The 15,063-nt window shown below is 38.3% G+C and overlaps 3 protein-coding genes across 9 annotated transcripts; 1 reads left to right on the top strand and 2 right to left on the bottom strand.

The window, feature by feature from the left end:
• Positions 1-194: 194 nt before the first annotated feature.
• Positions 195-5,501, top strand: LOC103437563 (uncharacterized). The gene is made up of 12 exons (XM_070824047.1): positions 195-376; positions 484-602; positions 1,324-1,353; positions 1,445-1,581; positions 2,053-2,232; positions 2,364-2,427; positions 2,558-2,665; positions 2,943-3,096; positions 3,727-3,816; positions 3,970-4,025; positions 4,875-4,932; positions 5,025-5,501. Exons 1-12 carry the CDS (start codon positions 295-297, stop codon positions 5,267-5,269), a joined length of 1,323 nt encoding a protein of 440 aa, XP_070680148.1. The 5' UTR covers positions 195-294; the 3' UTR covers positions 5,270-5,501.
• Positions 5,502-5,635: 134 nt separating this feature from the next.
• Positions 5,636-7,552, bottom strand: LOC103437562 (mitochondrial pyruvate carrier 1-like). Of its 7 annotated transcripts, none has more exons than XM_029103832.2 (6): positions 7,291-7,463; positions 6,886-6,924; positions 6,421-6,538; positions 6,261-6,315; positions 6,034-6,169; positions 5,636-5,867 (listed from the first exon to the last, which is right to left on the bottom strand). In XM_029103832.2, the coding sequence occupies exons 3-6, from the start codon at positions 6,511-6,513 to the stop codon at positions 5,828-5,830; spliced, it is 324 nt and encodes a 107-aa protein (XP_028959665.1). In that variant the 5' UTR covers positions 6,514-6,538; positions 6,886-6,924; positions 7,291-7,463; the 3' UTR covers positions 5,636-5,827. The 7 variants fall into 7 exon arrangements, with proteins under 7 accessions (XP_028959665.1, XP_070680150.1, XP_008374268.1 ...); XM_070824049.1 differs by having other exon boundaries at positions 6,820-6,924; positions 7,291-7,459; XM_008376046.4 differs by lacking the exon at positions 6,886-6,924 and adding an exon at positions 6,820-6,885 and having other exon boundaries at positions 7,291-7,452.
• Positions 7,553-9,812: 2,260 nt separating this feature from the next.
• Positions 9,813-13,201, bottom strand: LOC103437600 (beta-glucosidase 13-like). The gene is made up of 14 exons (XM_029104214.2): positions 12,920-13,201; positions 12,614-12,807; positions 12,454-12,523; positions 12,313-12,371; positions 12,152-12,227; positions 11,984-12,061; positions 11,811-11,898; positions 11,372-11,672; positions 11,162-11,277; positions 10,827-11,044; positions 10,696-10,724; positions 10,495-10,585; positions 10,279-10,387; positions 9,813-10,204 (listed from the first exon to the last, which is right to left on the bottom strand). The coding sequence occupies exons 1-14, from the start codon at positions 12,990-12,992 to the stop codon at positions 10,042-10,044; spliced, it is 1,665 nt and encodes a 554-aa protein (XP_028960047.2). The 5' UTR covers positions 12,993-13,201; the 3' UTR covers positions 9,813-10,041.
• Between the last annotated feature and the right edge of the window lie 1,862 nt (positions 13,202-15,063).

Raw genomic sequence — 15,063 nt, 5'->3', positions numbered from 1 at the left:
AAATCTCTAATTGTTTTCCAATTTTATTCCAATTATTCAGAAATTTCCAAGTTTAGATTGAAAATTAACGACGGAATCGGAAAATTCATTCCAACACAACTAAGAAAGGGTAAAATGGTAAACTAGCCAAGAAGGAGTAAATTACAAAAAGGGGTAAACCATGGGAAATAAGTATAATTACCTAATAACAAGGGACCTAATTAACTTCTCGAAGCTCATAACCGTTTTTGAGGGAGCTAGGGTTTAAGGGTTTTTCTCCTTCCCCAATATCTGCGAGTGAGAGTTGAGCAAAACATGCCTCGTACGACCACACTCGAGTGCCCAGGTTGCCCTCCACTTCGAGCTCTAACCTTCGACGAGCTCGGTCTCATCAAAGGTATCTCTGTCTTGTCTTATACTGTCCATTTCTCGGCCAAACAAAAATCAACTGCTAATTCTTTTGATAAAAGTCTAAAATTCAGTTATGCCGTTGGTTGTTTACAGTTATTGAAGCTCGGGGTAAGCAAGGAAGGGCAGAACCGAAGTTGGTTGAGAGGTGGGGCGACCTTGATTCGTCGAAAGGCGTGCTTGCCGCCTCTTTGGATGACCGAAAGTCGGATCCGGTATGGTTTCTTTGTGTTATAATCCTAAAGGGTTAATCGCAATGCGTTATAAGTTTAATGGGTTTTTCCTCAGTTCCTCGACGGAGCTGAAAGATGTTGTCTTTCTTCCGATTGTTCACCGCTGATTCATGTACCCAGTGAAGTCCATTGGGTACATTAAGCGGTGGAGGCGGATGTTCTTCCTCTTGGTGGACGAGAGAGAGGGGGGATACACCCTTGAAATTTGATTTTTATTCGTTTGTTCACAAAACAGAAAAAAAAAGAAAAAGAAAAAAAAAAGGAGGGTGAGGAGGAGGGTAGAATCATCATCATCCCCATCCCAAGTGCAATAGTACTGCTGCCGCCTGTAAGAAATGACAGGCAGAGAGAAAAGAAAAGACAGAAAGAGTGGATGGGTAGTTGGGCGTGGGGCGACAGATAAATGAAGAAAGAGAAGTAGAGGGGAGAGAGAGAGAGAGAGAGAGAAGTGAATGAATGGAGAGTTGATGACTATGAGAGAGAGAAAGAGAGAGAGAGGAGATTAAACTATAAGAGATGCTGTGCTGTCAGCGGCTCTCACTTTGCTTCTGATAATTGTCAAAACGATTGAACGATTAAACTGTCCATTATTTCATGTGTGTCCTGGGAATGTAGTTTCAACTGGGTATGTCTGGCTCTGCTTTTTGAGTTAAAAGCGTGAAACGATTGAACGATTAAACTTTCCATTATTTCAATGTTGCAGTTGCTAGCTGTTGCAAGGAGAAATGGGACGGTGAGTACATTAATAAGTGGGAGCAATTCGCGTTTCTTTTTGTTTTATTAATTACACGATGACAACTATTAGGTGCTTGCATGTCTTACAGATTGAAGTTCTTAATCCTCTTAATGGAGATCTCCGTTTCTCTGTTACCAATTCTAGTAATAATGGTGTTCAACCTGAAGATGACCCTGTTGCTGGATTACATTTGCTTGCCAGAAAGAATTTGGAATTGGCTTCAAGGTAAGATGCCTTCTGTGCTTTCATGGTTTACTGTCTAAACCGGATTTTGATCGCTGCAATTTCTGATAAAGTTAGGGTACTTAATCATCCTATGATGGATAAGATTTGGTATGGTTGGGTGTTCAATTTTAGGTTCACTCATTCGTTTAACACTCTTTTTTAACCAGTTTTTGGTGCAGTACAATTACTAAGATTGTATGGGATGTGCTTTCTAGAGCACATTTTGTGGAAAGCATACATGCAGTGTATTTGCCTTGCATGCTTCAGTTATTTATTTACAGTCTAAAGTTTAATTGCTAGCATGTATACCAACTTAGATAAGTGTCCCCTGAAAACCAAGTTGTCTTAAGCTTACACCTTTGAGAGGTGCCAATGTTAATTCTTGCATAAGTTTTTAGTTTAAAAACAGTGGCATTGTTCCCTCTGTGCGTACAGTTACTAATATTTTTTAAAATTGTTATATGCTGTTAGGTCTTTCACTTTGCTTACATGTACAACAAAAGGAAGTGCAAGCATAAGATCCTTTGAATTGACTAAACCAGCAGCAGATGTTACTTCTACTGGATATTCAAGAACATGGAGTGTGGGTGCCGGTGGAAATATCTTATGTTCGAAAGTAGATGGAAGTGAAAACTACTTTTTACTTGGAGGGTGAGTTCTCATATTAAGGAAAAGGACTTACCATAGGAGCTTCAAAATCTACTTAACATTTCATTAAACAAAGAGTATCATCACTAGGATATTTGTCTTTCAAGTGGTGACGTTATTATTTTCAAACTCAGGAAGCATGTTGAGATGAATGTCTGGGATCTTGACAGCTGTGCCAAGATTTGGACAGCAAAACCTGTGAGCATTTCTATCATGCACGATTATGACTTGAGGAAATTAACACGCACACATGTGCGCACACACATGTATTTTCTTTTGCAAACAGTATGATCTGCATTTATTCTAATTCTTTTTTTACCCTGAGCAGCCTCCTAAAAACACCCTTGGTATCTTTACCCCAACTTGGTTCACATCTGCCACATTTTTAAGTAGAGATGATCATCGGAAATTTGTTGCTGGCACCAACAGCCATGAGGTAATATTTGCTTACAGTAGGATTGATTTTGTCTTGTTGTTTTCAGTTGGAAATAAGCTACTTCTGGGGAATAGTCCTTTTTTTTTAATGTACTTCGGATGATAAACTTCTGCGCAAACTAAGAATATAGTATAGGTTTTATAAAAACCGAATACAACTTTGAGTTCTTGGATTTGTATAATGTTTGTTCATTTTAGAAGTTCAGTTTCTTGAATACTCTTAGTAGCACAACCGAAAAGGATTCTGCTGACACCTTCTGACTGGTTTTATTTGACAGGTTCGTCTCTATGACATTTCTGCGCAGCGAAGACCTGTCATATCATTTGAATTCCGAGAGACTGCTATTAAATCTGTAGCGGAAGATCTAAATGGCTATACAATCTATGTAGGGAATGGATCTGGCGACCTAGCTTCTTTTGACATACGCACAGGTGAGTTGAGCTTTATTCGCACATTTTGATAAGCGGTGGGGTCAATGGGGATTAAACTGGAATTTGGAACTTCAGTTACGGTTGAAATAGGTTAAGCCGGGTAAAATTATGTATATGTGAAAAAACTTAGAGGGGATACATTTTCTATGGACTGAGCTTTGAGATTTAATAATAATGCTTGAAGCTGAGTTCACTATGCTTAGGCTGGCAGTGGTTCTGCCGAAGAACTTCTGACATGCGGCCCGCTTATAATTGTTCATCAATTCTTTGAAAATTTGTATGTTACCAAAATCTTTTTTCTATAGAATGGGAAAAAGTAGCTGAGGTATGTATGTAGGCATGATTAAAAATTTAAAAGCCATTTGTAGAGCTTACTTAGGGAAGAAAAAGCCATCTGTTGAGGATGATGCTTGTTTCCTAAGTTATGGAACGACTGGTGTATCAACGGCTGGTGTCAGGCATGTCCACTATGGAGGTCCCTTTGCAAGATTTGAGAACACTATTCATGTTATCGATAGGGATAAAGTGGTTGTGTATTGCCCCTCTTGAACCAGATAAAGATAGTATGCCGCGATGTTGTTTATGTTACTTTGTAATCTGTCTTTTCTTTAATCCTGTGTTTTACAACAGGGAAATTGTTAGGATGCTTTTTGGGGAAGTGTTCAGGTAGTATAAGGTCCATAGCAAGGCACCCAGACTATCCAGTGATAGCATCATGTGGTGAGTGCATGCCTTTTGTTTTCAATATTTAAAATTTTTGTTCAATACTAGTCCTCTCTCTCCCCCTCTAAAGCTTTATTGGTAAAGGTAGTAGGGGTTTGGAAACCAAATTTGTTCTCTATGTATCACTGACCATAAGTTCTTTCCTTCTAGGATTGGATAGCTATCTACGGCTTTGGAATGTGAAGACTTGGCAACTACTCTCTGCGGTATGCTATTGCACTTTATTGTTTGAGTTATATAAGCAGGCTATTGACCAGCCGGCCTGATTGTTTAGAGTTACATTGAGCAAAAAGCCCAAATTTGGCTCTATATGGAATTTTAGCTAATCTTTTGTACTTTTGATAATTATAGCGAAGAATGTATGTGGAAATAACATAGTATCCTTAATAACTCAAACATAGTTTCTCATCAGTCGGTGTCAGCTCCCCCTCATCGCTCTTTGAACTCTCTTATAACTTAAGAATCCTTTCCCCATTTGCCATCTCCTATGCCAGAGAAGAGGGAGGCATGGAAAAATTCTGACCATAGTTTATTGATTTGTTCGGATCCAATACTTTCGTATACAATTGGGTCATGGCACTTAGATTGGTCACTTCTCAAACCCCAGTGCCTAACATAACTCAAATTATACAGAAATACAATAAGTAGCGAATCGTTTTATTATCAAGTTAAATTCCCCAGATCTGGACACTACCTATAACTTCATGAACAATGGAACTGAATTTTCAAGGACATAACAGTTCTTGTTGTTCAGACTTATATAAGATCTTGGTTGGGATCACGAGTACTAGGGAAGCACGGCTTCTCAAAGACTTCTGAACTTGTGATTGGTTGAAGCTTACCACGTATGAAGTGGGGGAGATGTGGTTAGGTCCGGATTTAGATGTCTAGGGTATTTTAGTGCTTTCACCTTAGCTTTTGCCGGATTGTCAAAAGTGACAAACGTTGGCTAAAATTCCCTAATTTTCATGGTTTCATGTGTAGTGGTGTAACAATGATGTATGCTGCAACTTTCCCATTCTTTTAGATCAATTGTTCTCGTTGAAATGTTGCAGGTTTACATGAAGCAGCCTCTGTCAAACGTTCTTTTTTATTCCAATTTTGCCGATGAAGGTCAGTTTTTCTGTTTCCTATTTCTGCAAGTTGTGCTATCATGTAATCATTCCCCAAAACTTTAGCTGCAAGTTTTCCTTTCTATTCTGCAGAAGCAGAAGTTGTCAATCCCCCAGCCAATCGGCTGCTGCATGGAGAGCATATTGCGGCTGAGAGGGATGAGGACGAAACACCACCCGTGAAAAGGAAGAAATCCAAGGAAAAGAAAGGAAACAAGAAGGAAGCTAAAGCAAAAAGTGGAAACAATGAAGCTTGTGAAGAAGATGGAGGCAAGAAACTGAAATCCAAAAAAAGTAGCAAAAGGTTAAAACGGGAAGATGTTGATGAATTATCGTGATCCCGACGGGGGGCCAAAGGATGGAGCATATGCTCAAGTAACTGGGCAGAGACCCAGGGCCAAACATGCCGATGGGGCAAGGCAATTGCTCCCTGACAAATTTTTGATAGGAAAACTTTAGCAGCATTGTAAATTGCATCTCTCGGAAATCGGATAGCTGTACTATTTAATCCGTTGGTGTTGAACTGAAAGTGAAATTAGTTTTTGTAATCCAAAGATTATTGCTTCAACACATCTTGGGGAAATTAGAGTGCAAGTTTTCGGTCTCTTTCGGAAAGCGGATACATTCCGAATTACTCCCGAGCGTCTTCTCGCCCAAACTCGTTCCAGATTTACCTCTTCTACACAATTGACGAAAAACCAACATTTATGAACAAAAAGAAGTGCATGACATTGAATGAAAATGGATGACAAGAGCACTTGTTCTGCTGAGATTGATAGCTCAGTTAACATCAAAAGCAAATTTTATCACACGCGCCTCGCACAAGATCAACACTGTTTTCGGTAAAATTCGCAACTAAAACAATGAACGAGCAGGGAATGAAAAGACGCAGCAAGTTACTCGGTTGCAGCTTCATCTTTCTTCGGGGCTAAGTACCTATGACAAAGCAAGTAAATAAGAATAAATCTCCCGGCAAATTGCACGATTAAATGTTTTCGGCCCACTCACTTTGACAAAGGTCAGTTATGAAAACTGACAACTCAACTAAATTTACTATTTACTTTTAGTTTTCTGAAATTGTTGCCGAAAACAGATCGCTTACCCCTGACCCCTCGCCCAGCGAGAGAGCTGATAGAGTTGGACAGTCTCATTTGAGACATGGCATGCCAAAAGCAGATAGTTCCGAGGCTGTACCATCCATGCGAATCTCATAAACAACGCTGAATAAACGCACATTGCTGCAGAAACAGATTCAAAACGTGGTTATTATCCTGCCACATAGTATATACTAAAACTAATTTACATCCTTCAAATACAGTTATATTGGACCTGCTGTCATATTGCCAGAAATCATTTCTGGAGGTTTGTTCATATCCGCCAATCCCTGTTAAATCAAACCCATTATGATGAAGATTAGTTAAAAAGCATGAAACTGCATTTGAATTCAAATACATTCTTATATACTAGAAATCAAGGCAGAGAAACATACAGCGGCAACGAATCCCCAGTTTGCAACAGGTCCCCAAAAGTGAGTTGTTTTCGGACCAACTGGACTGTTCAAGAATGCTCGGAATGAAGCCATATGTGATATCTACCGCTTAGAATCTCTGGTAAGTCAGAAAAAACATCAATACGATTGAAAGATTAAGGGTGATTAAAGACAACTCAACAACGACATAACGCGACAAGATGCAACAACGAAAGCAAAGCTTTATCCCACTAAGTGGGGTCGGCTATATGAATCCTATAACGCCACTGCGCTCGATAAAATACTAAAATCCGAACATAACGATTAGAAGTCAAGCTGCCAAACCTACTAACAAACTTGTCAGTCAGCAACGAATAACCAATCGTTGTAAATCCCCTTTACACGATTTAACGCACTTACATGTTCTTATCGTCAATGGTTTTAGAAAAATCGTTTTAAATGATCAAACTTGCTCCTCAACCTTACCTACACCAATTAGCAGACAGCAGTAACAAACAGGCAATTCTGAAATGACAAGAATAAAACAAGATAAACTAATTCATTATCAATAATCCTTCCCAGATTAGATTATTACTAATTACCAAGAGCTCAATTAACTTATCAAAATTCCAACTACTAAATTCCAATTTATAATTGTCAGTGTGCATTTTCGGAATCGAAAGTATTGTGATTTGGTCATTCAAATATTAGGGTTCCCAATTTTTTTTTTTTTGTCAGAATTAAAAACACAAAAATAAAAAATAATTCAATTTTCTGATAATAAATCTGATCAAATCCAGACCTTTCTCCTAAGCCCTAATTCCAAAACGCCCAAATTCAGACGGGTCAATATATGATGTATGTCCGCCATGATATGCATGAGAGACGTACCTTACCGGAGAACTCCAATTGGGGACGATCGGCGTTTAATTTACAGGGAAAAGTCTCTGACTTTCTCGGAGGGGCAGCGTTTGTGGGGCGGTACCAGCTCCCGGGAAGCTCACCAAGTAGAAATAGTTGAGTGAACTCGGATCGGCGGCGGACCAACAATATTATCCCCAATGCTATTTGAACACGTGTAAGGTTGGTCAAACTATTGGGTCCAAATCTTATGTACCCAAAACCACTGTACCCACCCTCTTCCTGCATTTCTGTGTTGAAAAGTGTCCATTGACTTCGCAAGTGGTTAACAGGGTTGTATTTTTTGGGCCTATTACAACTTTGATGGCCTTTAGTTCTGGTTATTGTGGGCTGGGTTTTCCTCGGCCCACTCTCTTCATGTTTGATTAATTTTTGTAATTTCAGAGTGCCTGCATCGATTGTGAGTATATTATTTTTTTAAAAGTTTAGTTTCGTAAATTAATCTTGGGAGGTAGGGGGTTTTGATCGAGTTTTATTGACTCATGTGATCACTTAGGATTTAACTCTAATTACGAAATTATATTCGTGAACACAATTAGGTAATGTTCAAGTGGAAGCATACTGGAACTCTAATTGGACTTGATCGATTGTGATAACGATAATTATAACTAATAATCACATGTTAAAATAGTAGGTGTTTCTGTGCAATTATAACTAATGATCATAATTTTTTTTCTTCTAAACAAACGATATTATCTATACTGGTAAACTAAGTCTGACAATGGGCTAGCAATAATGTTGCTCAAATTCGTCTTTGATGAAAATCGAACCTAAGAACTCTCTTATAAATGAAAAGAAATACCACTAGGTGATAGTACTATGTGGCAGACAGCTCATAATTATGATGACACATCTAGTGCATATGACATATCATGTGTAGATGTTAATAGTGCACGCGCACAGACATGACTAGGCAAAACTTTACTAGACAGGAGCCACAAAGATGCAGTGTAATATGTAATGCATGATCCAAACCTGTGTGATCTATGATGGCTTGAGTGTTTGCACCTAAAATGTGCATCATTTCACTTATTTGGGCCATTTGGGTAAAATATGACATTTGGAGGATTAATGTGCAAGAATGCTAACTTGGAAAGATATTTGGCTGCAAGTGGAGTTATTTGACATTATAATATTGCTTTTCCCATTTGTTTGGGCGATGGAGGTTTGCCAAGAGATTTGTTTAAACAACAATTGCATGTTTTCCTAATGCAAGTGGATGGGAAGACACAGACATTCTGACAGATGATACATGGTGAAAGAGGCTAATTTGCTTCTTTTAATTAATAGTTTTATTACAAGTGGTGAAAACATGTGGTGGAAATGCAAGTTCCCCTTTTAATATTATTTCACAATGCAAGCTGGCCAAGCTTCTTTCGGGTAAGTTCATTGTTCTCAGCAAGGGGACTCTTTCAGATCTCTATATAAAGAAGCAAAGACAGAAGGATTATGGACACTCAAACAACCAATCAAATCAACTTACTCAAATCAGCTCCTTAGCTTCCTTGTAGACATTTAGCTTTAGCCAAACATCCTTTACTTTCCTTGTTTATTAGCTCTGCTGCTCACTAGTAGTATCGATCTCATTTGTAGTTTATGTACAACACCAATCATTTACTTTCCTCAGTCATTCACACTTCTAGCAACCTTGTCATTTACTTGTTATTACATTTCTCCATATAAGTAAAGTCCTTATCTTTAAGGCAAACAAAGAACCTTGATTTGAGCCACTCTCACTCAATGACACAATCTCTTGGTTTGAAGTTGAACTCAGGCGCAACCTCAATCATTCAAAACCCGTCTACTAGCGGCATCTAATAGTGGCACGCTCGCACCTGCCAATTTCATGTTTGAGTAAATTCCTGGCATGCCCGCGAGGCCCATGGCGAATTTAGGGAGCAAACATTGAGTCTTCATCATCTTTGCAACTTCACCTGCAACCTATCACTTACCTTATCCTAGATTGAGCTTGATGAGATAGAGGTATAAAGTTACATGCTTGTTCAAGGAAATTCAAACCTAGACTTGACGTCTGAAACGAAAAACAAACCAATAATTTGTACTGGAGGTGGAATAGATACAAACATAATGCTGATTACAGCCATTGCGCGCAAGGATATGGTGTTTCCAATAGAATAGAGTAACGAAAACCCACAGCTAAGCAACAACTGTGCACTTACTAAAATTTAGGCTGGTAATTAGAGAAGAGATGTAAGATTGGGAAGCACAGATAGTGTTGTGTTGCACATTATCTTTCACAAGGCTTTCATTATCGTTGTACCAGATCGCAGTGACATTGATCAGCAGGTTGGGGGGTTTGTGATAATTTAGTCCTGCATTATTCGGGTTTTAATATCTAGTTACTGGAGATTGTTTGGTCAGAAGACCTTAGCTGTTTGATTGGACTGCGTGCTCAAGCGAGAATTTACATGACCGACTCTCCATTTATATGCAGTTAGGCATACCAGCAGATTATTCATGGGCAAAAGAAGTAGAATCAAGGGAACCTTTGTATTTCTCGACGTAAAATGAAAGTTTGTGTGCCCTTTGCAGTACTGATTAAATTATTCATAACATACATGGTTTATTTGAAGCACAAATGAAGAGCCTTATTTTTATAGGGAAACATGGATTACAACAAGAAAACCGAAGGGATAATGGCTTTACATAACTAAATATTAAGTTTGAACAACCGATTACTCAGGCAGCGATAGCAGGATCTCAGCCTTGAAGGAAAGCTCGGAACCACTTAACGGAGAGCTTGGGATAGCGTGTGTAGTTACTGAAATCAACAAAGTAAATACCAACTCGATTGAACCCCATGCCCCATTCAATGTCGTCGAATAGAGCCCAACAAAAGTACCCTTTGACATTCACTCCATTCCTGCAATAATTTTTGTTAAGAATGAGGCAATATATTTGTTTCAGTGTCAAATAAAAATATATATCATCACTTACTTAATTGCCTTATTGATTCGATACAAGTGACGAGTAACAAAGGAAATTCGATATGGATCCTCTAGAAGTACTTCAAGTGGAGAGTCATTGTCCTTGTGATCAGAAAGTCCTACAAAGAAAAGGTGTAGAAGATATCTCATCCTTTTTTATTTTTGTTATGCATATTTTGGTTAACAGTATATATACAAGGATTAACTGAAGCATAAGAAATCGAACCATTTTCAGAAATGTAGAGTTTTGGATTTTGATATTTATCCTTTACGTACTCCAACAGCCTCTGCAGCCCTTCCGGCCAATGACTATTGGTCTGCACCATAAGGAAAAATTTAACCACACACTTTCCTCAAACAAAGACAACACCGATGTTTCATTTCTTACAAAACTAGCAAGAACATAGAATCTTAAAAAATTTCTTACCACACCAAGAATTTCTTCATCTTGGATAGCTGAAACAATCAAAACACGATCAACACGACGGAATATTAAAACTATGCTTGATGTTTGATTTTTCTTTTGTCCTTATGGCTCTAGAGAGCAAGATATCTTACCTATTGTTTCGGCCCATTGATCGAAGGAATAACGCAACGCCTCACCTGGAGGAGGAGCCTTATGTTTGGCATATGTTGATGTATAATAATTGATACCAACCAACCCTAAACTCCCATTGAGCAGAACTTTCTCTTCTGCAGAAAAAGTGGGAAGCCTATCCTTCACCCTCTCCTTCATACTTTGAGGATAATCTCCGAATACTAATGGTCCCATAAACCTAATGCACAAATAGTAGCATTACTAATGAAAAAGCTTATCATAAAATGATTAAAACATGCAAGTTCTCATGATCATCAATGATCATGTGATCATGATATTGAATGCTTCTACTTACCATCCGAGGTAGAAGTCAAAAAGTCGTCCTGCTGCGGCTTTATCTTCCTCTGATTGTGTATAGGGCAAAAAATATTGTGAAGCGAGGACGATTCCAACTTCACCCTTTTGTTGTTCCTAGAAGATGACATTCAAACTAATCTTTAGTGATAAGATTAAAAAGTTGAAACAGTTGAATTTATATGAATTTCCTCGAGTCTTCAAGTCTCACTTGATATTTTTCTTTGTAAAGCTTAACCACAGTGGCATGGGCAAGGATAATGTTATGGGCTGCAACGTAAGGTTCTGTTGACGAGTTACCACCAAACTTGCATGGACCGACGGTCTCAAAACATTTCACAGGAGACCCTAATGCACAAAGGGTTGATGGAAGTGAACACCTCCCTGGTGGGGAAATCCCAAGTTCATATCCATATTGAGCAAGAATGTTTGGCTCATTAATTGTGAACCAATGTTTAACTCTGTCTCCAAACTTTTTGAATAAAAGCTCGCTATAGTCTTTAAAGTCATTCCTGGAAAATCGACCATATCATTATTATACATTATGAGATTGATCTTATATTCTTTATTTCTCTTATGAAGTTCATATTTTTCAATTCATGTTTACAAAATGACGTATGCGTGCAAAATGGTTTTCGAAAAAGGCTTACACGAATGAGCGATTCAGTAAGCCTCCATACTTCTCTTCCAGGGCTAGTGGCATGTCAAAGTGATAAATCGTCACGAAAGGTGTGATGCCTGCTTTAGAACGCAGAAAATACATTAAGCCAAACACATACTTAATTCAACTATCCAAGTACATAAAAACTGGTAGCTTTCTCACCATTTTTTATTAGCTCATCGATCAAGCTATTGTAGTGATCAATACCCTCTTGGTTAATTCCGCCACTTAAGCTTCCCTCTGCGTAGGATCCATCAACACCCCATCAGTTTCTTATAAGTGATTAAACAAATTTTAAAAAGAACAGAATAAAGAAGAAATGATTTTTACTTGGTAAAATCCTACTCCAGGAGATCGAGAATCTGTAAGAATTTAGTCCAGCGTCCTTGATAAGCTTAATATCCTCCTAAAATTCAGATTAGAGTATATTAGCTTAATTTTTTTAAGAACAAACTGGATTTTTAAGGATATTTTAACCTTTTGCTACTCACCTTATATCTTTTATATCCATCGACTGCCATAGGGAATTTTGTACTGTTTCGAAGTTTTTCTGTAATTGAAATTTGTTAGCTGATCATTATTCCGAATGCAAAAATTATGAAGATAAGATAACTTATTAAGGTTATGTAAACCTGGGAGTGTTTCCATGCGATGATCCCAACCACTTGGTCCTCTCCCTCCTTCTTTAGCTGACCCTTCGCTCTGTGCTCAACATGCATCGATTAATATAACAAAATCTATTTTAACAAAGAAATTTTGAGGCTATATATGCATAACTCATTTTACATGAACCTGTGCAGCAGAAGTGGCGGCTCCAAACATAAAATCGGATGGAAAGTCTGATCGTTTAATTTTCAGTTCTTCAACAAGTTTAGGGTTGCTTAAATTTAACTGAAAGTTGAATCCACCCACTGTCACATTTGCTACAACTCCGTGAACATGATCCCCCACGGACTGATGTTCAGCTCCATTTAAATGTGCTAGTTCTGCAACAACATATCATTGCACGACGAACCACTTAAAATGACCATAAATGGAAAATCTGAGAAAATGTAGAATAAGATGAAGAAAATGAAAAGGGTTAGGGATGATGTTTACCGAGGCCTCGACCTTCCACAGATGAACAGGCTAGCAAAGTGATAAGACAAATGGCAATGAGACCACGAGCCATCTTTGTCAACGAAGAAGATGATGATATTTGAGATGTCCATAGCCACTTTTTATATTGGCAAGCGATAGGATGCTCAGAAACTAACCAGAAGAAAGTTTTGGTTTGGACAGAGGATAGTTTGAAGGCTAAACATAAAGTAGCTTCAACAGTTTGAATTTGTTTTTAGATGCTCGGTTTCAGCCAGCCAAAAATTCGGATGGAACCCAAAAACAGAAAGAAGGAATACCGGCCGGGAAAATTCTTTTCAACAAAAAATACTCTAGAAGATTTTATTGCAATAAGGGCGGAAAACAGAAACTCCATATTCATACTTTGATTAATAAATATTGAGCGATGCTACGGAGATTAAATTTGTTGACTAAATTTTTAAATTAAATAACATGGAAGTTGATGATTGGATTATTACTTAAATGTTGATAAATGTGCTTATTTCCTATTAGTGACACATCATTTAGTTTGCAAATTTAGTTTACAAATTTAATCTTACTAACATCACTCATAAATATTTCACGACGGGTCCCATATTTGTAGTTAATATTGTGGTAATGTTTAAAAACCAAATAGTGTTTAGTATTGTTCTTTTACGGTCTACAAAATGTGGTCATAATTCTTAGCATTCGCCTTTGTTGAAATGATAAATGTTTGAGATAAAAACTGTCACATCCCGGGTTCGACTCCGTCGTAACACGATATTGTCCGCTTTGGGCCCCGATCACGTTCTCACGATTTTGTTTCTGGGAACTCACACGAGAACTTTCCAGTGGGTCACCCATCATGGGATTGCTCTCGCACAAACTCGCTTAACTTCGGAGTTCCGATGAACCTGAAACCAGTGAGCTCCCAAAAGGCTTTGTGCTAGGTAGAGATGGGAATATACATATAAGGCTTACAGGATCCACTTCCATGGGTGATTTGGGATGTCACAATCCACCCACCTTAGAGGCTCGATGTCTTCGTCGGCACACATCCGGCTAGGGATTGGCTTTGATACCAAATTGTCACATCCAGGCCCCGGCCCCCACCACATCCCAGGCTCAACTCCACCGTAGCACGATATTGTCCGCTTTAGGCCCCGACCACGCCCTTACGGTTTTGTTTCTGGGAACTCACACGAGAACTTCCCAGTGGGTCACCCATCTTGGGATTGCTCTCGCGCGAACTCGCTTAACTTCGAAGTTCCAATGGAACCCGAAGCCAGTGAACTCTAAAAAAGCCTTATACTAGGTAGAGATGAGAATATACATATAAGGCTTACAGGATTTACTCCCCTGAGCGATATGGGATGTCACAAAAATCCTTATTATTATTGTATCTTAAAACCATTTAGTACTATGGTTTAGTGATATTTTTTTTGTTTTGTAAGTAAGAGGTCTTAATTATGTACGAATGATTAATCGAGAAATTGAAGTTGATGCGGCAATGGAAGGGCTTATTTATGATATATGGTCCCTTGCTAGTTCTATTGAGTCTGTTGTGTTTGGTTTTACCCATAGGGTGAACAACTATGCAGCACATCAAGTAGCAGCTTACATCTCAAAGGTTGGTGGTAACCATAAATGAAATAAAATCTATCATTCAACTAAAAAAAAATGACAAGTTTAAAACCAATTCATTCTCACTCTTTTAATGTAATTATATTGTTGTATAAAAAAAATTGTGAAAGAAGAATTAAAACTTGGATGCATAGAAAAAGCACCTACTCTCTAGCCAGGAAGCTATGCCATGTCAGCTCAACACCCTCTAAAATGGAAAGAGATCCTCTCCGAATCTCTTCCATCAAGGCCACCGGATCAAGTGATCCGGGCCTTTAAAATTTCATTCAACGGTAAAAAATTATTATAACTTTTAAGGGATCAAAACAGGTGGGCCGTTGAATAAAATTTCAAAGACTTGGATCACTTGATTCGGTGATCTTGATGGAAGGGATTTGTGATATCTAATAATATTTATGGGTGGATTCAGTTTGTAGTGCCATCTGCGGATAGAAAGATATGGGAAGTTCATTGCTCTCTGTTTTTGTAAAGGAAGTTCAATTTTTAACAATGTGTAGTATTTAGGGGTGGGCATAAAA

Source organism: Malus domestica, chromosome 06, assembly GCF_042453785.1.
Source record: "Malus domestica chromosome 06, GDT2T_hap1".
Lineage (NCBI taxonomy): Eukaryota > Viridiplantae > Streptophyta > Magnoliopsida > Rosales > Rosaceae > Malus > Malus domestica.
The sequence above is the reverse complement of the archived record's forward strand: the minus strand, read 5'-3'. Positions and strand labels throughout refer to the sequence as shown.